The sequence below is a fragment of the Haplochromis burtoni genome, unplaced genomic scaffold (genome assembly GCF_018398535.1).
Source record: "Haplochromis burtoni strain Fernald_Lab_line unplaced genomic scaffold, NCSU_Asbu1 Contig_299, whole genome shotgun sequence".
Lineage (NCBI taxonomy): Eukaryota > Metazoa > Chordata > Actinopteri > Cichliformes > Cichlidae > Haplochromis > Haplochromis burtoni.
In genome coordinates, this window is record NW_024582660.1 from 230,242 (window position 1) to 253,272 (window position 23,031).

At 41.9% G+C, this 23,031-nt stretch overlaps 1 protein-coding gene across 7 annotated transcripts in view; it reads right to left on the reverse strand.

Annotated features, from left to right (window-relative positions):
- Positions 1–23,031, reverse strand: part of LOC102308225 (receptor-type tyrosine-protein phosphatase U) — a 259,704-nt gene that overhangs the window by 109,515 nt on the left and 127,158 nt on the right. For all 7 annotated transcript variants that reach the window (XM_042228047.1, XM_042228046.1, XM_005941005.3 and 4 more), the window contains exon 3: positions 11,044–11,315. In XM_042228047.1, coding sequence (XP_042083981.1) covers positions 11,044–11,315 — 272 coding nt within the window. The remainder of the gene's footprint in view (positions 1–11,043; positions 11,316–23,031) is intronic.

A 23,031-nucleotide genomic window follows, 5' to 3' on the forward strand; every position in this document is an offset into this window, starting at 1 on the left:
CTATCTATCTATCTATCTATCTATCTATCTATCTATCTATCTATCTATCTATCTATCTATCTATCTATCTATCTATCTATCTATCTATCTATCTAATTTAGACCTGAGATGCATTGCATCGGGTTTTATATACAATTGCAAATATTATGTATAAGCTACTCTATGTAAGCTGTATTAAAAGACAGAAACAATGCATAGAGAGAAAACATATAATACTCATATAAGTATGCACAAAGCAAAATCTATTTCAGCAGTATAAAAGATGGATTTGTCCAACTGAAAATCTCAAATTCAAGGTCATTCTCCAGCCTTCTCTCAGCTTCGTTTCTGTCTTCTTTGTTATGACAAAAACAGGCCATGGCCACCCACCCCCACCCTCCCAAAAAACACAAAACAACCAAAAACTAACGCTGCAAACACACCTGTGATGTGTGAATAAAGGTTTGGTGCACTGCAAGCAGCAGGGTGCCATCTCTCAGGAAGGAGCCCTGTGTCATTGTCAGCAACCAAAGGAAATGACATGAGAAGCGCATCCAAATCAGAAAGCAAGCTCAGCTACAAGCCAGTGGAGACAGTCGAGAACAGTGCTGCACAAGGGCAGTTACATTTGAGGTAAAAAATCATGCAAGAATTTTAATATGCACCTCCTGTGGCATCGTGTTTGGCTCATAAAATTCAATGCTAGAGAATTGATAGCAGACTAACAAATAACACATTGATAGTAGACTAACAAAATCCATACAACGTCCCATTAGGCCTTCGCTATGAATACATAAAATGAAGAGTGGAAGCTGTAAGCTAGATTGCAATAAAAACAAGATTTGCACAGTAATTAATATTTTTAGCTTTTAGTTTTTATTGCAGAATTGCAGGAAACATTTTTGTGTGCACACTAATAAAGAAGCTATCATTTGACACAGACACCAACATTCTTCATGAATTTTTTTAATTTAACCAGTTATTAGAATTTTTGATGAATGTGTTGAATAAAAATGAGAAGGATGTCCTGTTAATTGACTTCTTCAAGTAAACTTAAACTAACACTACTGATCTATATTGGCTTTGTCGCATTAAAACATAAATATATGAGAAGCAAGTGGCCCTGCCACTTTCCTTTAATAGGCTGAGGATGAGTACAGTGCCTCCACTGCAGTGTGATATAAAGGACCAGACAGCATATGCTGAAGGCTTTCTTTCCTTCTGTGTGTGTACTTAAATGTGTTTATGCAGTCACATTGAAGGGACTTGAAGGGACACAAAGAAAGAACCCACGATATAAATCATGAAATTTTAAAGGGAAAACTTAGTTCAATGTTAAAGTAAGGTTACTGTTAGGTTCAGGTAAGTCTATGTTCTTTTGAAATGATGAAAATTGAACTGTGCGTGTGTTACATTTTCCAAATACCGAAAAGTCTTCAAAAATCTAATCATTCTACTTTTCAGAACAAACTGATAAAAACTGAAAATGTTCCACACGGTTTGGTGCATAATAATTTGGACAGTAACATTATTGTCACAATGGGAATCACCAACTGCTCTGTCTCACCCTGAGATACTTTTTGAGAGGCAGGCAGTCGCTTCTTGTGGCTGATTGTTTGTAGATCATTCTACCTTCAGTTTTATCTTCAGTAAATGGAATGCACATCTAGTTAGGCTCTATCCATCTAGAAGTCCTAGAACTGCTTTTGTGGCATATTCTGGGTCATTATTCACTAGCAGTACATGCTCATGCTGAAATATAGTTTGGTCTGTTTTTCCTGTTGGCTGAGAAATGAAATGAAAATTACAGTGCTTTTAAAAAGTGTTGTAGGTGCAAAAATGCCAAAAGACGCTGCAAAAACTGTAAAAACATATTTTAGCCCATTGCTAGGTGGTTACTAGGCGACAAGACTGTGTAGTCATATATCATGTATAGCTCAACTTTTGAACACATAAATAAGATATGATGATTAAAACAATGGGATCCTTTCATAAGGCATTGTAGGTGCATAAATGCAAAAAATTGGTCATTTTAACATCATTAACATAAACCTTCAGAGTGAACTGTTGTAAAATGGCACTATATGAATAAAACTTGTGTGAGCTGAATAATTTTGTAATTACATGAATATAATTCTACAGATAACTAGAAGAGAAATTCTTACTTAACCTCTTACTTAACCTCTTATATGTCAGATATGAATTAATACAGTCAAGTTAACAATGTCTGTTGCTGTTAATGCTAACTGCAGTTGCAGTTGTATCAGTTCTTTGCAGTAATACAAGTTTCAGGAGGATGCTTATAATATGAAAAAGAAGCAATATGGTGCTCTGTTTCAGTCAGCATTAAATGAATAAAGCTTTGATACGCTGGGGAATGTGGAGCTGTTATCAGTGCGATAAAATTGTGCTGGGCTAGATTTGGAGTGAATCCCTCATGCTTAGGTAAGCAATCCGATGGCAGACCTTGCCACTACCAATAAAAACAACTATGAGAGGTAATAGCTTAATGCAAATACATTGAATGACTATTGCAGAAATAAAGAAATGTTGGAAAGACAATTCTTGTCTGGTCTGTTTTCTTTTCTTTTTTAAAAAAAAAAAATCCAATTTACATAAGCTCTTCTATAAACTGGCTTTAGAACATCAAGACATTTTTCCAGGAGTCCAACTTTTACAAATTTTGTTTTAAAAGTGTCTAAAACAAAACAACAAAAATTGAGAGGGTGACCTTTTGCAGCTACTAAGTAAGAGAAGTAAGTAACGAAGGAGAGAAGGAAATTTATAGGGGTATGGTAAGGGTGTAATACTGAGATACATTCAGGATTAAGGCAATGTGATCAAGAGGACAAAGAGTAAAAAAAATAAAGGGTGAAATTTTTTAAAGAGTGTTACAAAGAAAAAACGTTTTTTTTTTTCAAAGAGCACCAAGATGACAGAGAATGAGTGAACCTGTCTGAACTCATTTCCTCTCTGTCCCTCAAAGTCCACTCTCAAACAGCAAGTCTCTTCACCAGAGCCAAGCAGAGTCAGGCAGAGGGTCATGAACTCAGTCAAATGACACCTAATGATTTAATCAGAGACTCAGCAGTGCAGGTTTATCTTCCATTACAGGTGCAATGAACTCTTGTGAAACACGGCTATAGTCTTCATCTTTTAAGCTGCAAGAGGAAGGACCTGTTATTAATGGATATTAATTGACTGATAAGGCTGCATGTTTAGGACACCTGAGTGTTAAAAAAAAACTATATACAAAGTCTGAATTAAACAAAATATACACAGAATTAGTGACAAAGGGCAAAAAGTCCAATTTATTCTCAGCAATGAGGACCAAGATCTGGCAACGGTTGTACGGGGACCAGATACCTCACAGCAACAAGACAGATACCCCATACTCCAGAAGGAGCTTCCACAGGACACCCTGAGGGACGAGGTTCAATACCTACAGTTTACACGTGTTTGCCCAACACGTGTAAACTTGTTGGGCAAACCCTGATACACCTTCAAATACCCTTGAGGGAATACTCCAGTGTTCCATGACCAGGACAAAAACCACAATGTTCCTTCAGAATCTGAGGTTTCAACTAACAGACACACTCACCTCCTCCTGGCATGGGCCTACCCAGTAAAGCTGAGAAACCCCTGAAGTTTGAACACACTCGCCAGCCCCCCTTCATGAAAAGAGGAAGTAGAACCACAGTCTGCTAATCCAGAGGCCCTGTCACCAACTAACACACAGTGTTGTAGAGTGGTGTCAGCCACAACAGCATCACGATATCCAGGGCCCTAATAAACTCAGAGAGAATCTCACCCACCCAAGAAGATCTGCCACTAAGGAGCTGATTATTTACCTCAGTGACCTCACCCCGAGTGATTTGTTCCTATGCTCTCTGTCGACTATAGAAGGCATGTCAGGGGGATTGAGGAGCTCTTCAAAGTAGTTCTTCTATCATGTCCTCAGTTCAGCAGAGGTCAGCAGAGTCCCATCAGCCCTCCTTGCTTTGGCTACTGCCAGAGTTGCAGTAACCTTACTGCATGGTAGCAATAGCCCTTATAGGGGTGTTTTGTCCATAAAATGTTTGTAAAGCACATTTAGCCTGGCCCTTCACCTAGAACACATTTACCTTGGGAGACCCTACAGGGCCAACGACAACACTGCTTCTAGTATCACCAGGGTACACCAATCCCTCTGCAAGATAAGGTGGTGATTCATTCTATTTCAAATGAAAGGATACAATAGAAATAAAAATAGATATAAAAAGACATAAAAGCACACACAGCAATTATTATTGTTTCACGCATTACTGGGCTAGTCTGTTTCCTGCTTCTGGACGAGTGGTTGAAGAATCACTTCTTAATATCAGAAACAAAGTACTTCTAAAATGTATGTGTGCTCATGATGCAGAAGAATATATTTTAGACTCTCCAGGACTCTAAGTACTTGTCTCCTATACTCCTTAATTACAATATTTGATTAAACATACTTTCACAGTTTGAATTAAAACTGGATCTTTTTTATTGTCATTTTTGATATAGTCTTTTTTGATGTGGCTGTGTCCTGATCCAAGATAATAAAACAAAGCCATGCTAACTTAAACCTTGATTTTTATATAAGAAACTGTTGGTATGGAGCACAAAAGTTTCCTGGATTATTTTTTTTTCTAAAACTACATTTCCTCTACTACAGCGACTTTAGCCCACAGAGTTGGACAGCTCATAGTTTGGATAAGTTGTCCTGTCTCTAAATAGATGTGTATCATCTTTTAAGAGGACTTCCTGCCAAAAAGTTGGATACATCAGAAAATATCCTATTTTCAAGGACAAAATATGTTAACATATTAACAATGGACATGTAGAATCCGGAACTATTGGCCACGAAATTTAAAATCTTATATCAGTAAAAGCCTAAATGCTGAAGGCCAAGAGCACCTCAGATCATGATCCAACATATCTCTGAAGCAGCCTGTCTTCCCTCAGGTGTTGACACCCAATGTTTATTGAGTATGCTTTGAATTTAATCTATTTAATCTCCACCACCAGTACCACCAGCAGCTGCTTAGGGACGCACTTTCTCCCCCGAGTCCTCTGATATGGTGGTCCTACCCCTGTGTGGAGCTGCTGCTCTGTGGCCTGCTGTGGCTAATCTGTTGGCTGGCAGTGCTGGACAGTGATCTTTATCAATAGCACTGAGCAGATGGATGTGTGGACCCCTGTGGGGCCTCTGGAGAATACTAAAAAGAGGCACAGAGCCTCTCTCTAGGCTCAGCCCTTCGCACAACAGATAGACACACTTGGTTCCTTTGTTTAAGCCTCTTCACTCTTCTGCACACATTTACCTGCTCCATTACCTGGTGCCAATCATCCAGGTTTATAGGACAAATAAAGCAATCTGTCCTGTGTCTACATGCCTGGTGGAAGGACTTTAGAGAGCAGTGCCTTCTCATCACTCACACATCTTGAACATACGTCACCGAGGTAGTAGATTACATTGCTTATGCATGCCTGCATGAATGGTAAACACTGCAGTGCTAAGCAAACTCCCCATCTGGTCTCACTTGTCTGATTGTTCTCGTTAGCTCCCCCCTTCTGCCTCCACCTTCCCCTTTGCTACAGTCCGTGGCATGAAAACTTCTAACATCCATAGAGAAAGGAAGAAAATCTTTACTTTAAATCATTTTGGCTGTTGTGAGAGTCGCTCAGGACAGAAGAGCTGAGGATGGTAAAGCTCTGGCTGTCCTCATTGATCTGTGCAACCCTCTAATCTCATTAACTGGCTCTTGATTTATTGAGATGGGGCTCAGAGTGCATCAAGGTTATGGAAGCAAACACCCGGACTGCTCCCCCGCGCTGAGGGTCGCATGGAATTGAGGTCAATTGACTATTCGCTGCACCCACGCTCCCACAATCCCTTACACCAGCTATTGCCTTCTCATTAACGGCAATTTGGGGGTGGGGCGAGGTGAATGGTGTTGGAGGCGACAGGCTTAGTGGGAAGAAAGAGAGCATTAGGGGATAAATTATCAGTCCTAATGAGGTGAGGCAGGACTGGATCCAGTCATCAGAATCTTACAAGCTACACAACGGTGCTAATAATGCAGCACCGACAATACAGGCATCAAACAGAGCTATTGATTACACTGCAGCACACAGGTAAATTGACCAATAAATAAAGATACAACCCAAACACACACCCACTGTAATTATACAGCTATTGAGCCACTGTGATATATGACAGAGGCAATTTGCTATTTGTTGCATATGGTTTGAGTAATTGGGAGTGCAATAATAATGCTGTTACAGCTGACAGCAGCCATGTTTTAATAGCTATAGCGCAGGTGTGAATGTGTGCGTGAATGGTTGTCAGTTTCTCTGTGTTAGCCCTATGATAGACCAGGGAGTCCAGGGAGTACCCCTTGCCCTATGACCTCTAAGACAGGGTCCAACACCTCCATGGTTGAATGGATGGATGGAGGGAGGGAGGGATGGATGAGAAATTGGCTTAAAAGACTAAAGCTGAAGACGAGCTGATAATGCCAAAGGCTGACAAAACCTCACCTTGTTTCCACTGACATCTCAAGGAAGGAAAGAAAACCTTATGACTAAATAAATACGCTAAAACTAATCTGCACTGGAAAACACAGTGTATATATGACATCAGTGTTAAAAAATATTGATATAACTGCCACTAAAAAAATGCAAAATGGGGCATGAAAAACAAACTGTGTGTATCTATTCCTGAAACTGTTTTTATTATATTAGTACGTGTGATATTTGTCCAAAAGTTGATTCTGTTCATCTGGACGTAGCGTTTTCAGTGGGAGAAACGGTTCACTCTAGGGACTTCTTCAAGTCACTTCCTTTCTCTATGGATGTTAAAAGCCACAGAGACAGAGACTAACCTCTAGTGATCCCGTATGTGTCCGGAGTATCGGAAAAGTTGAGACGCATTTTTTCTAAACACCGGGTCTCTGTGGCTTTTAAACCCCAAAACACGCTGCGCCAAAAATTGGTCCACCCCAAGGATCGGGTCCCCCGACAGGAGGATTGCCAGGATTTATACATCGGGGAAACCGAACAACCTCTTGCGAAGCAGATGGCACAACACAGAAGAGCTACCTCGTCAGGCCAGGACTCTGCAGTCTATTTACACCTACAGGCCAGTGGACACTCTTTCAAGGATGAGGATGTAACATCCTGGACAGGGAGGAATGCTGGTTTGAGCGCAGAGTCAAGGAGGCCATTTATGTGAAAAGGGAAAGACCATCTCTGAATCGAGGAGGGGGCCTAAGGGTACATCTTTCACCATCTTACAATGCTGTGATTGCAGCCATTCCCCGACTCTCTGTGAATGGTACTCATGGCCATTGATCAGTCGTCTTTGATCAGTGATTGTTGATCAATGGTCATGAGAATTTGCATAATTATGATGAAGGTGACCTCCCAGTCCATTGTTCCTTCAGTGGGCTGGTTTCAGTCATAATGCAAATGTACTGTTTATAAGATTGGGGAAACCTGCAGTCAGCTGAGACTGAAGAAGTCACTTGGATGAGTGACGAAACGTTTCTCCCACAAAACGCTACGTCCAGATGAACAGAATCAACTTTTGGAGATTTACTTACCTGGATGATTGAGAATGCATCAAGATGTGTGATATTTGTATTTAACATCAGTGCCACTCACGGGAATACAGTGGTTCTATTTTGTACATCCATAAAGTCAGAGTAACAGGAAACCACAGAAGAGAACTGCAGCAGCCTTGAAGAGCTGAGCTTCATGGTAAAATCAGATCTGCAACGCTTTAACAAAAAGTGAGTCACAGCTCTGTGAGGGGCTCCTGTGTTTATGTCAAATTTACATTTATTTACATGGATTACCTAGAAGCACAACATTGCTAGATTGAACCAGCTTCAAGCTTAAATGTTGCTCCCCTTACATGTATTAAAATGCATCAAAAAACAGTCGGGGCTCTTGGCGGTGTTTTTACACTAACAGTTTTTGACTCCTGTAAAAATGTGGTTGGTAAATGCGGACATCTCCATTGTTAGTCTCCAACTTGCTAATTTTTTGTTCTTTTTCCAAGCAGAATATGGCAGGAATACAAATCATCTTTTTTATGGTCACATATTACTAAGATCAAATGAATTATCGCTCCTGCAAATATGACTTTATGTTTAAAGCCATTATGTTCACCTTCTGCTTCGTGATAAGAGATTTGTGATTGAGAGCAGCCAGGCATACTGGGAAAAGAGACGCAGTCATCGTATTTAATTCAAGAGATTAATGAATTCTGATTGGTGCAGGTAAGTAAGTAACATCACAAATAAGGGAATTGTAAAACAAGCTAAACTTTTTCATTGTAGCAAAACTGATGATGAGTTGATGGAGAAGCTAATTTTAGATGGAAGTCCGATTCTGACCAGTTACACTGTTTACTGTCATTTAACCTCAAATCAGAAAGAATACTCTTTTAAACCAACTCAAATTTAGTATGGAGAATCGCCACTGCTAATGAGAGCTGGGGCTCTTTCCACAGCTAAGCAATCTTCAGCAGTTTTAGGGAAGGCACAGCATCAATGGAGGAGTCAGGCAAAGGCCATGTTTGCCTTTGTGTTTTTTTCCCAACATGTATCAGCTGTGCCATGTGCATTTTCCAACCCTGGTTTTAACTTTCAAAATTAAGGTTTTTCCTGTGTCATTTGGGGCAAGCAATTTGAAGTGTGTGATAGTGCCATCCGATGCTGATTCTAAATGCATTGAAAACACGAGAGATTTCTGGACACACAAACATAATCTTTCCTCAACACTTGGACCACTTGCTAGATTCGGCTCCCTGCAGTTTTGTGTACTTCCCAAAAATCAAATGTGGAAGGACTTTTGGTTTAACAGAATGGGGAGCTTTAAAAGTACAAGGGGTAGCAATGGAGCCACTGAGAAGATAAAGATACAGGGTGTGCTGAAATTCATCCAAATGCTGATTTTAAACATAATTTCCACCATGTTTAGAATGAATTAGGGAAAAACTATAGATTAGAGTTTAAATCTATTTTCTGCATGAGCACAATTTATTCCATTCCAACTTTTCATTAAGCCAAAAAGTTCATATAGAAGTGAAGTAGAAATGAACTGGATGAACTTTGCCTATAAGTTAGAACCTGCAATAGAACATGTAACAGACCTGGGTCATTTTCACATATCAACTGTATGCTGCTGATCTCTACAAAGATCTGCAGATGTGGGTGATGCACAGTCTGACACGAAAGCAGACTGTTTTCTAAATTTGTCATGTAGGAATCTACTACAGTAGAATATTTATTTGTTGTTGTTGTTTTTCCATTATAATTGACATACTTATATTAAATACTGAGGTTATATGGCACATTTAGCTAAATAGCATGAGTGGGAGGGGGATTTCAGTATTGTGTGTTATTGAAATTGGTGGTTGCGACTATTTGCAATGACTGGGCAACCACTGATATTTTCTAGTCACGAGTTCTATTTTTACTGTTTTGCGACTCAGCCATTAATGTCAGAACTGTTCTGCCGTAAAACATCTCACCAAGACTGTAGCTGTAGCTGCATTAATCAGCCTTCCATGGTTGCATATGGCTGACTGTGGTTGCATATGACATATGCGGACGTATGAATTTCCTTGTTCCAGATATGATCTAGAACAGGGAATACAAACTGTAACTGTTCAACAGGATACGATGAATATGATAGACTGAAGGAGTCTTGTGTAGTTGTAGTTCATAAAATAATCCCAAATAAAATGTAAATGAATATGATTGCATATTGTTTTATTTTGTTGCTGTAATGGTATGTTAAATGTATGGTACATGTATGTACTGTACGTTACATATTTATTATTTAGTTGTGCTTAAATATTTTTGTTTCTTGTGCCCAGTCTTCCCTGGCTCAGACAAGACAATATCTCATCATCATCATCATCATCATCATCATAAGCATCATCGTAATAACTGTAATCATCACCACTAGTGGTTGGCACTCACCACATCATACCACAAGTCCTGCAGTTTTGCTCATATTCAGTTGTCTGACCATGAAAAATGTCCTTTGTTATCAAAGCTGACGTTCACAGGTGGGATTGTTCTTGTTTATTCAACCTGACAATTAAACACTACCAGAAATACGAGAATATGAAAAAGAAAAAGAAAAAAGCAACAGCTCTCCTCTCTCTTTGATGGGAAGTTGTAAACAAGCAAGACAGAACAGAAGACTGCACCTCAAACCAGCTCGGTTCAGAAGTATTTTTAACTACAAAAGTACTTTGTTCTGGGACTTCACTGCCCTTCCATGCACATACTTGGAAAACATAAGAAAACCAGAGCACACCGGCTTTTTACAGAGAACGGAAGGAAAAGCAGCAAAAAACGTCCAGGCAATACCCAGGGGCGATCGTGGCTCAAGAGTTGGGCGTTTGTCTTGTAATCGGAAGGTTGCCGGTTCGAGCCCCGGCTCTGACAGTCTCGGTCGTTGTGTCCTTGAGCAAGACACTTCACCCGTTGCCTACTGGTGGTGGTCAGAGGGCCCGGTGGGCAGCCTCGCCTCTGTCAGTGCGCCCCCAGGGCGGCTGTGGCTACACTGTAGCTTGCCATCACCAGTGTGTGAATGTGTGGATGATTGTGTATAGTGTAAAGCGCTTTGGGGTCCTTAGGACCAAGTAAAGTGCTATACAAATACAAACCATTTACCCGGACGGACATCAGCCACAATATATTTGCCATTTATGAAACATGTTTAACCACAGCAAAAAAAACTGTGGCCAAGCTTTCTGCATGCTTTCGCATTTTAAAGTAGTCAGCGAATCTCTTTTTTCTTCTCCCATTTCACTAATTAGGAAATTAGTGGGTGGAATCACCAAGATTTTTTACAAGATTGAATACTAGAAATTTCCAGTTAGCTACCATCTTATATAAATTTATAAAATATCCAAACATAATTCACCTCAGCTGACAGCTGTCAGGACTCTTTGGCTCATTGTTGTATTTAACAACATAACTACTGAAACCTCATGTGTTTATGTGTTTGTTACCAGTTTCTTACCTGGTATTCACTGGGCCAGAAAGTGCTCACAGCAAGCTCCACCTGGTGCCACTGGCGACCCTGGGAGCCTGAGATATTCCAAACTGCACTGCCCTTGGGACCCGAGTTTACCCGGACATAGACTTGGAGGTCCCCGGGGCTGTGGCCATCACGGCTGTATAGGAAGTAGCTGAACTGGATGCAATGAGTGTCGTTCTCACTGAGCGGGAGCAGAAGGAGCTGAGCCCTTTGGCCACCATAATGCTGCGAAGAATTCACCATCATGAAGGACCCTGGTATGAAAAAAAGAAAATTAACACTGATTAGAGAATAGCCTATTTTCTCTTAACTTTAGTTCTCAGTATCACAAAAGACTGCACTCATAGTTTTCATTTACTATCGGCAGAGTCTCACAGGCAGCCTACCGACAGCACTTGGACAGAGAAAGGGAAGTTTGAAAGTTTAGCGCTGATAAAACTAAACGACCTTGCCAAGCAGATTCATCTTCTAAACAAGCGGCAGCTACACCTACACCCACTTTACAAACAGCAGCCATTTCAGCATTTTCACCTGCTATATTGAGCTAACCAACCTGAAATATAAAAAAATAACAAGATCCAAGTCTTTGGGCTTCACCTGTAACACCTCAGCCACGGATAGATATGTCAACCCTAGATATGTTAGTTTTGAGCCGCTGAAGAATGTCTGCCTTCTTATTATTTTTAAACTGCCAAAAAAAAGCCTGAGAGCTAAAGTTGACAGGTTCAAGGTTGTTACTCGGAATATCTGTGAAATCCTCTCTGGCTATTTGTCTGTATTTGGTCTGTCTCTGCTACCTGCTTTCACAGGGCCATCAGTTTTGCAGCACTGTCTCAGATCTGGTGTGTTCAAAAGGACAGAGTGGATGTCAGATTGGACTTTCATTTTGGACTGAGGTTCACAGAGTCACTGCTGGCTCTCTCATCCCGGCAGCACACCAGAGATTCCCTGGCCATGAGAAGAGCATCACATTATACAGTGGGGAAAATAAAGGGTGAGGCTTGCCTTTGACTGTGGCCTTCAAAACAATATAAAGTCAGTTTAAAGTGGGAGAAAATGGAATGGAAAATACAATCTTTATTTATTCATTTTTTTACCCGTGTTTTCTGCCACAAGCAGATGCCTATTCAGTATTCAAAAACAGCAACATTTCAACATGACATCTTAATACTTCTACGGCCAACATTTTTTAACAAGCCCAACCCTATATATCAAAACAAAAACAGTCAAAAACTCACTTTAGAATGAATGATGATGAAATATTATATGGAGGACAAATAGCTTTGAGTTTGAAATTTCCATTGAAAGAAAGTAATTAAAATAACATTTAGGGATGAGTGTGGATATGGAGTATATAGATACAGGAAGGTCTAGCTTATGTGGCATGAGTGGTTTTATAAACAAGTTCTGTAAACAGGTAACCATGGAATTTAAAATCGATACATTGAAGTTTTGAAATATTTGGTCACTCTTTGTATGCGTAAAACCCATTTCATGTTTGAGCTGCAGCGGTGGTTTAAGACCCTAAAGCTGTTCATCCTGTAAGAGCTGATTATAAGATGGATAGGCAGTGGAATTTGGGCTCAATAAATGTTCAAATTACACAAAAAATTAGTCATAAGCAGTTTGCAATGTTGCTTTTAGATCCATCCATCCATCCATCGTCATCCGCTTTGTCCGGGGTCGGGTCGCGGGGGCAGCAGCCTAAGCAAAGAGGCCCAGACCTCCCTCTCCCCAGCCACCTCCTCCAGCTTGTCCGGGGGAATACCAAGGCGTTCCCAGGCCAGCCGAGAGATATAATCTCTCCAGCGTGTCCTGGGTCTGCCCCGGGGCCTCCTCCCGGTGGGACATGCCTGGAACACCTCACCCAGGAGGCGCCCAGGGGGCATCCTTGTCAGATGCCCGAACCACCTCACTGGCTCCTTTCGATGTGGAGCAGCAGCTGCTCTACTCTGAGCCCCTCCCGGATGGCCGAACTTCTCACCCTATCTCTAAGGGAGAGGCCAGCCACCCTTCGGAGGAAGCTCATTTCTGCCGCTTGTATCCGCGATCTCGTTCTTTCGGTCACTACCCACAGCTCGTGGCCATAGGTGAGGGTAGGGACGTAGATCGACCGGTAAATTGAGAGCTTCGCTTTTACACTCAGCTCCCTCTTCACCACGACGGACCGGTGCAGCGTCCGCATTACTGCAGCTGCAGCCCCAATCCGTCTGTCGATCTCCGGCTCCCTTCTCCCATCACTCGCGAACAAGACCCCGAGATACTTGAACTCCTCCACTTGGGGCAGGAACTCATCCCCGACCCGGAGTGGGCACTCCACCCTTTTCCGGCTGAGAACCATGGCCTCAGATTTGGAGGTGCTGATCCTCATTCCCGCTGCTTCACACTCGGCTGCGAACCGTTCCAGTGCGAGCTGGAGGCCCTCACCCGATGAAGCCAACAGAACCACATCATCCGCAAAAATCAGAGATGAGATTCTGAGGCCACCAAAGCGAAAGCCCTCCGCCACTTGGCTGCGCCTAGAAATCCTGTCCATAAAAATTATGAACAGAACCGGAGACAAAGGGCAGCCCTGGCGGAGCCCATCACCCACCGGGAACGAGTCCGACTTATTGCCGGCAATGCGAACCAAGCTCTTGCAACGGTTGTATAGGGATCGAATGGCCCGTAGCAATGGGCCAGACACCCCATATCCCGCAACACCTCCCACAGGACACCCCGAGGGACACGGTCGAATGCCTTCTCCAAGTCCACAAAACACATGTAGACTGGTTGGGCAAACTCCCATGCACCCTCAAGTATCCTGGAGAGGATAAAGAGCTGGTCCAGTGTTCCGCGACCAGGACGAAAACCGCATTGTTCCTCCTGTATCCGAGGTTCGACTAACGGACGAACTCTCCTTTCCAGCACCCTGGCATAGACTTTCCCAGGGAGGCTGAGGAGTGTGATCCCCCTGTAGTTGGAACACACCCTCCGGTCCCCTTTCTTAAAGATGGGGACCACCACCCCGGTCTGCCAGTCCACAGGTACTGCCCCTGATCTCCACGCAACATTGCAGAGGCGTGTCAACCAGGACAGCCCTACAACGTCCAGAGCCTTCAGGAACTCGGGGCGGACCTCATCAACACCAGGGGCTCTGCCACCAAGGAGTTGTTTAACTGCCTCAGTGACCTCGCCCCCGGAAATTGGCGGGTCATTCCCCTCATCCCCAGACTCTGCTTCCTCCTCGGAAGACGTGTCAGTGGGATTAAGGAGGTCCTCGAAGTATTCCTTCCACCGCCTGACAATTTTCTCAGTCGACGTCAGCAGCGCTCCGCCAGCACTATACACAGTGCAGGTAGAGCACCGCTTTCCCCTCCTGAGACGTCTGACGGTTTGCCAGAATCTCTTCGAGGCAGTCTGAAAAACAACAAGCTCTTTCACTGGTGGAAAATCGTTGGAGATACAGAGAAACCTAGAATCTGAAGAAAAGAATGACAGCTGTACAGTACAGTGGGAAATATAATTATTTGATCCTCTGTTTCGAAGTTTGCTGACGTACAAAGAACAATCTCTATTTTTTGTGGCGGTTAATTTGTTCCTCTAGTAGAAAAGCAACCCCAAAGCATAATGTTTCATACTTGATTGTGTTCATTGGGTCATACTCTGCATTTCTCTTTTACCAAACATGGCGGGCCCAGTTGATGCAAGATAGCTTAATTTTAAATCTGACCCCAGAACGTTCTACCAATCCTCCTCAGAATCATTTAGAGGGAAAAACGTAAGATGGGCCTCTACATGTGCCTTCTTAAGCAGAGGGACCTTGCAAGATTTAAAACCATTATGGCGTAGCGTGTTACCAGTGGTGTTCTTAGTGACTGTCCTCCCAACTGCCTTCAGATCATTAACAAGCTTTTCTCATGTAGTTTCAGGCTCATCCACCACCTTTCTTTCTTTCCTTTCATGCTCCAGATCAAGAATGGCTTTGTAATCCTTTTCAGCTTTACACCGATCTATCATCTTGTCCCTGACATCATTTGACAGCTCTTTGGTCTTGCCAATGGCGGTGGAGATGCTGGAAGACATTGATTCTGTGGACAGCTGTACTTTACACATGTAAAATACTTATTCCGCTCACTGGCGTGCCAATCAACTTTTATCTAACTTGTTTTTCCAGATCTTTGGTTGATATTTTTTTCAATTTCCATTAAAATGAAACTAACCTAAAATTACATTTTTATGTTTGTTTTTTGAAAGTGAGCAGACTTATGAATTCAGCAGGGGATCAAATAATCTAAATGGAAATGTACAGCTTAGGACAGTGGTTCCCAAGCTTTTTTTGCTAGGCCCCCCTTTGTTTTACAAGAAAAATGTTCGCGCCAACGTCAAAGGTATGTGCCTTTTTTCACGTCACGCTGTGCGCCAAGTTATTGTTTACATTAGATGAATTGCAGAATGGCAGATAGTCAGATTACCAGTATTTTGTCTCTATCTGTAGTATTTACAGGCTTACATATAAACACGCAGTTACTGTCCCTCTATTTAGAAAGGCAGAGGCGTCACGGTGTGATTATTTTACGTGTAGTTGTTTTTTTCCTGTGTAATATTCAACATTGCTATCAATACATTTTTCAAAAAATGTCTCTCTGTGCAAAATGGGTTTAAAAACATAAACAGCTGTGGGATACTGTTTGTCCGTGATTTAGACAGGGGGAACAAATTGTGGCAGGATCAGCCTGATGTTATTTGTATCCCACTGTAACTTTACTGTATAAAGAGCTAACATCTCCAAAATGTCAGGAGTAGTCATTACAAGGAGTGTTTGTGAACTAAAAATCAAGAATGTGGGATACTGTTTGTCTGTGATATGAAGAGCCCAGCACGTGCTCCTGACGCAGGGAAGACCAATTCTGTAGGGGAGACCTACCTCGGCACTTGTGCAGGTGAAGCCAAAGGGCAGATATGCTTCACCATATTTTCTAGTCTTTGGCTTAGAATGAAGTTGGTTTGGAAACATATTCAGCGATGCTTCATCTCCTGCTTTGCGTTTGTGTAGGCGCCCCGTGCTGGCAGTGTCCAAGCATTGTTTTTGTTTTTTGTTTTTTTTCCCTTTTCATACCGCGCCCTCCTGCAATGGCTCTGCGCCCCCCCTAGGGGGCAGGCCCCACACTTTGGGAAGGTCTTGCTTAGGAGATGAGGTGTGGCAATCAGTGGGGAAAAATGATAGAAAAGAGCAGAAAAGAGCTATCAGCAGGTTGCGATGTTTCTGTCAAGATCTTGAAAATATTCAAATCAGACATTCTTTAAAAAAACTTTTAGAATAGCCCCTAGAGTCCCGTGAAAAGCTGTGAGGGCATTCTTAAACATGCTGGTTTAGATGAGGAAACTGGAGTGATCTTCAAAGAAAAGTACATATTACATATATATATATATAAATATATAATATTATATATATTCTTAAACATTTCCAGTGAATATATATATATATAATATATAGTATGTTCTTATGTATATTATATATATATATATATATGAAATATATATATATATATATATATATATATATATATATATATAAACAACCCAGCACGCCCCTGCGGGCGGTTTATCCTTCAAGCTCGGGTCCTCTACCAGAGGCCTGGGAGCTTGAGGGTCTGCGCAGTATCTTAGCTGTTCCCAGGACTGCGCTCTTCTGGACAGAGATCTCCGATGTTATTCCCGGGATCTGCTGGAGCCACTCGCCTAGCTTGGGAGTCACCGCACCTAGTGCTCCGATTACCACGGGGACCACGTTACCTTCACCCTCCACATCCTCTCGAGCTCTTCTCTGAGCCCTTGGTATTTCTCCAGCTTCTCGTGTTCCTTCTTCCTGATATTGCTGTCATTCGGAACCGCTACATCGATCACTACGGCCGTCTTCTTCTGTTTGTCTACCACCACTATGTCCGGTTGGTTAGCCACCACCATTTTGTCCGTCTGTATCTGGAAGTCCCACAGGATCTTAGCTCGGTCATTCTCCACCACCCTTGGGGGCATCTCCCATTTTGACCTCGGGACTTCCAGGTTATACTCGGCACAGATGTTCCTGTACACTATGCCGGCCACTTGGTTATGGCGTTCCATGTATGCCTTGCCTGCTAGCATCTTGCACCCTGCTGTTATGTGCTGGATTGTCTCTGGGGCATCTTTACACAGCCTGCACCTGGGGTCTTGCCTGGTGTGATAGACCCCAGCCTCTATGGATCTTGTGCTCAGAGCTTGTTCTTGTGCTGCCATGATTAGTGCCTCTGTGCTGTCTTTCAGTCCAGCTTTGTCCAGCCACTGGTAGGATTTCTGGATATCAGCCACCTCCTCTATCTGCCGGTGGTACATACCGTGCAGGGGCCTGTCCTTCCATGATGGTTCCTCGTCTCCCTCCTCTTTCTTGGGTTTCTGCTGCCTGAGGTATTCACTGAGCAGCTGTCAGTTGGGGCCATCTTCGTGATGTATTCGTGGATGTTCTTGTCTCATCCTGGACTGTGGTGCTGACACTCACCAGTCCCCGGCCCCTTCCTTCCGCTTAGCGTACAGCCTCAGGGTGCTGGACTTGCATGCATGGTAAGGAGCTTTCTTGTCTTGATGTCAGTGGCTTCAATCTCCTCCTCTCGTCAACTAGCAGCTGGTTCATTTGTGCTGCCAGACGCTCGTGGAGTGCAGTCAGCTTCTTCAGCCAGTAGGCGTGAACCATGTCAGGGCCTGGTGCTGTCCAACTCTTCATACTGGAGACCCTTTCTTGGATTTGCAGAAAAAAAAAAAAAAAAAAAAAAATTATATATTATATATATATATATATATATATATATATATATATGTGTGTGTGTGTGTGTGTGGGTGTGTGTGTGTGGTGTGTGTGTGTGTTAGATATTATCACTAATTATAAGTTTTTTAAACCATTAATGACTACATTGACTTTCAAAATGATGTTTTATTAAAGAAATGTTGAAAAGATAGGAAGACAAAGCGAAAAAAGACACATTCAGATAATGCAGAAAGTAAGAATTGTTACCTTGCAGTGCTAAAAGTGGCTTTAAAGATCAAATAGTTTCCTCTTTCATTTCTAATCTTTCAGTCATCATCAACATCAGATGGACTCTTTGATGTCGCCCACAGGAGGGTGAAAGCATGCTAATTGAACGGATAACCTTCACATATGGCACCTTGTGGCGGGTGATGCTACTTGACATGGTCAGGGAAGACAAGCACATGGGTAGTGTAGTTGCTTAGGTACTGTAGTTTAGGGAGAGTGCAATCAGAGGCCTGCCTCCTGCCATTAATCATACTGACATAGTTATTAGGCCATAATGGCAACCGAGGGAATGCTTAAACCGGAGAGATGGCTGTAATATTTGCACGCTGACGTGTAGGACACATATCAGCACACACACTCCTCGCTGAAACACACATAGTTTACAGCATCAGAAGCAGACCTGGGGCCTAGTCACACTGACCTTCCCTTGAGAAAAGTGGCTTCTTCTTTTAACTTTCCCAGCAGTCCTTCTACTTTCTTTTGCCAGCTTACATTCTTATTCTTTTATGTTTTAAGCCAGATCTATATTTTAATTTCCCCAAATACATGCAGTATTAAAAAAAGAACAAACGACAAGGTGGTTCATATATTCAGATAACATTCACCATCTGTTTTAAGGTAAAAAAAACAAAACAAAATCACATCATTGGCACGTCATGAACGGACTCCATTCCATTAAAAAAGGAGACATTTTCCAGAATGCAGTAGGTATTCTTTCAGACTTTAGAATGCAGTGTGCTGATAAAGTAGAGACAATCTATTTACACTTTAATGCGCTCTGAATGAAGAAATCTTCGACTGAGTGCAGTTATTTATTTAGGCAAAGGCAAATGTGAAATGAACTCAATTACACTAAGTGTAGTTTGTGTTATCAAGTAATTTTCCATGTCTCACCCATGATACAGTGGCATCATTTGGAATTCAAAATCATATTACCAGGAGTCTGATATAATGCGTAGCCTTGAGTGTGCTCAGCCTGCTCAGTCAGGGGCTTTTAATTCCATTTATCAGCTGCTTTCTTTTGAGAAATATAAAAATGAAACAGGTCAAAGGGTGAGACAGATGCACGGACAACCTGGATATCTTTGAGATTTAACATGCATGTCACAAAGCATTGTCGACCAATGTACATTCCCTCCCTCGGCTCCTCTTCTCTGCCCCCAGAGCACGGATAAGACGTCAAACTGCCAGAAATATCCTGTGATAACAAGCAGCTGCTCTCCTTTGAGAACTCATGGTATTCTTGGACGACACTGAAATTTTTCTCTGCTTCACCTGCTTGCAGGCGAAGGCCGGGCAGGCTCTGGCTAAGCCCCCGCCGCTGCTGCTGCTTTGATGTGCGAGTTCTCCAGGCGGGGCTCTTTGGCTAAATTGCTTTTTCTTCAGCTATGAGAGCTGGAGCCTGTCATTGTTGGAGGGCAAGTCTCCAACTGTCCTTATGACGGGATTGCACTGGGAAGTGTGGGCGCTCGGAAATTACATAGGAAGCAGCTACAAGTAACGCTCTGTCTCTCATTTTACGGAAATATCTTTAAGCAACTTGTCTCCTTTGTTACTGAAGCTCCAGCCTCTATTTGATTGTACTGAAGCCATCTGGTGGTTAAAAGAGTGAAGGACACAATAAGTCCTTCAACCTGAACAAACTAGGTTAGGTCTTAGTTTTTGGACAAAGAAATATATATATTTTTTAAATTTTGCCTTTGTGCTCCACCACAGTGCATTTTAAATCAAACAATAAAGGTATGATTTAAGTGAAGAATTTGATTTGAGTGGGTTAACAAAGGCATTGCATTCATTGTTAGAGAATTATGACCAAATCTATACACATTCCAACACTTTCAGAGACTATATTTGGACAGTTATCTGAGAAATAGTTTCACGGTTCAGTAAAACCGGTTGCCTTGTTATTTCATGACAAATTAAGCAGATAAAATACACTATATTGCAAAAGGTATTCACTCACCCATCTAAATGGTTAAATTCAGGTGTTTCAATCACCTCCACGGACACAGGTTTAAGTCTAGGCATGCAGACTACTTCTACAAACATTTGTGAAAGAAAAAGTCACCCAGGAGCCGGTGAATTCCATCGTGATACTGTGACAGGATGCTACCAGTGCAACAAGTCCAGTCGTGAGCCTTCCCAGAGAAGTGTAAGCTGTTGTAGCTGCAAAGACTGAACTCACATATATTAAAATTATTAAACACTTTAGAATCTGATGTCACTCAAGTTCATAGGTGTCTGAAAGCAGACAAACAATTACTTTTGGTAATATAGTGTATCTGCTGTTTATGTCAAGCACTGAATTTGCATTTCATAGCTGTTCAGTGTGCTCTCAATATGAGTTCCAAAGAGATTTTAAATTCAGTTCAGTTCAATTCACTTTATTTATATAGCAATAAAATCAAAACCCAAGTGGCCTCAAGGCACTTTTAGTGTAAGGTAAAGACCCTACAATAATATAAAGAAAACAGAGAAAACCCCAAAAATCATATGACCACCCGTTAAGCAAGCGCTTTGGTGACAGTGCGAAGAAAAAACTCCCTTTTAAGAGGAAGAAACCTCCAGTAGAACCAGACTCAGGGAGGGGCGGCCATCGCCCACGACCGGTTAGAGTGAGTGGAGGAAAACAGGACAAAAACATGGAAGACAGCCAGAGAGTAATAGTAAATAATAATCCAAAGTAGAATGGTGTATCAACACATAGTGAGGGGAAAAAAGGTGACTGAAGAAGAAACACTCAGCGTAAATCTGAATTTAGAAGCAGAAAATTTGAGGCCATCCAGGTCTTTAAGTCGTTATATGTCTTCTTGAATAGAAGTCATTTGCATTTGTCATTTGCATAGTAGTTCAAATCTATGCTCTGCCTTCTTATGATACTGCCTAAGGCAGGGGTCTGCAACCTTTAAGACCCAAAGAGCCACTTGGACCCGGTTTCCCCGCAAAAGAAAACACTGGGAGCCGCAAATACTTTTTGACATCTAAAATGAAGATAACACTGTATGTATTGTTTTTTTTAACTTTATGCTTTTTGTGAATAACTAAGGTGTGTTGCTTATGAAATTCATGAAGTGCTACAGAGAAAATCACATTTCATTTATGTAATTAACACATTTTGAACTCTTAAAGAAACATAACAAAAGGAAAGACACCCAGCTGAACTAAAATGATCCATGTAGCAAACAACAACTGTTGTGAGCCGCCACCCTTATATCGCCTTTGGGCTTTTGGAGCCTTGAACTGACTTTTAAAAAATAATTGGAAAAAAGCTCTATGCTGCTAAAAAATTAAGAATAGATATTTGCAAAATTGTGCTTAAATATGTATTTTACCTGGTTAATGTGTGCGGCGGGGCGTGGTCTGCAGCACCGCTGCAGGGCAATCACGCCTCGCCGCCTTAACGTCTGTGCTCTCTCTCTGCTGTTGTGTTGGTGTGTGTCGGGCTGTGAGCTGAAAAGCTACAGCCGGCTGTATGCGTACAGCAACCGTGTGTGAAAAGTGGTCAATAAAGAGATGCTGAAAAGAGATGCAAACATCGTCGGGTCTGCCGTGGTATGTTTACAATGGAACTTCTGCTCCTGAACCTCTGCGCACAGCATCTGAAAATCGGGGCTGTACGAAGTCACTTTCAACTTTACACAGGGCGTGAGCAGTGTTTGTCTTTAACATAGTTCATGGTGGAGAACAGCTGCTGACATAATGTGGACCCGAAGATCCATAATTGGCCTACCTGGGGTTGAAAGTCTAAATGCACGGCGTTTCGGCGGGTACACCAGCTTCCGCGAGTGTGACGCTTATTTTGAGCGATGAAAAAATAATAACATATAATTTTATTTTTATATTTCAATATCACAATAATCTTCCAATGTAGAACTACAAGTTAAAAAAGAACTAACAAAAATAAAAGACTCTTCAGCTAAATACTAAATATTTTCTCAAACCACACGAGCCGCACTATAAGGACTAAAGAGCCGCAGGTTGCCGACCCCTGGCCTAAGGAAAGCATGTATATTGTAAACAGAAGTGGTCCTAGCATGTAACCCTGTGGAAGTCCATAATTAACATTAGTGTGTGGAGGACTCTACATTTACATGACCAAATTGGAGTCTTTTAGATAGATGTGATTCAAACCACTGCAGCGCAGTACCTTTAACATCTACAGCAAGCTCTAATCAGTGTAATAAAATAGCATTAAACGCTGCACTGCGGTCCAGCAGGACAAGCACAGTTCACTGTCCAGAAGGTCAAAGGTTAACTTTAGTACCACAGTGCAGCTTCAATTTATAAATAGCAATCTAATAAGTAACGTATTTAAAGACCTAATAAAATATCAGCAGTAAAGGAAGCAAGCTCCTGAAGGTTAGTACACTAGCACAAATTTCTCAAAAGCATTCATCGCACCTCTTTTCAATTTAGGTTGATGGAGTAGGTCAGCATGATTGATGCAGTAATTAGAAATTTGATAAAACTCATGAAGATATTAAAATCTCAGATAACCTTACTCAACATCCTTGAGGACACAGACATCAATAGAGACACAGTGTATAAGCACAGACAAGCTTCTGTAAAAAAAAACAACAACAACAAAAAAACACCCAATGCAGAGAAATTCTCCATAAATCCATAGAAGCTGATAAGGCTCCATCTATTTCTCCCCTGACCCTGCCAAGGGCAAGGGAACATGCATTAAGAGATTAGGGGACGGCCTCGGTTCCCTGAATTCATATCAGAATGTGGGGTGGAAACCTGAGTCATAGGTCTGGCCGCTTTTATCACACTTACACCAAGAAAAACACGAGAGGAGCTGAAAGTGGAAGGGACGAGCGAGAGAGTACGGCAAGAAAAGAAGGAGCGATAGCGGGGTGCTTTTATCTTTATGTTTGTCTCTGTCATTTTTGGTTAGCATCCCTCTGCTGCCATCAATA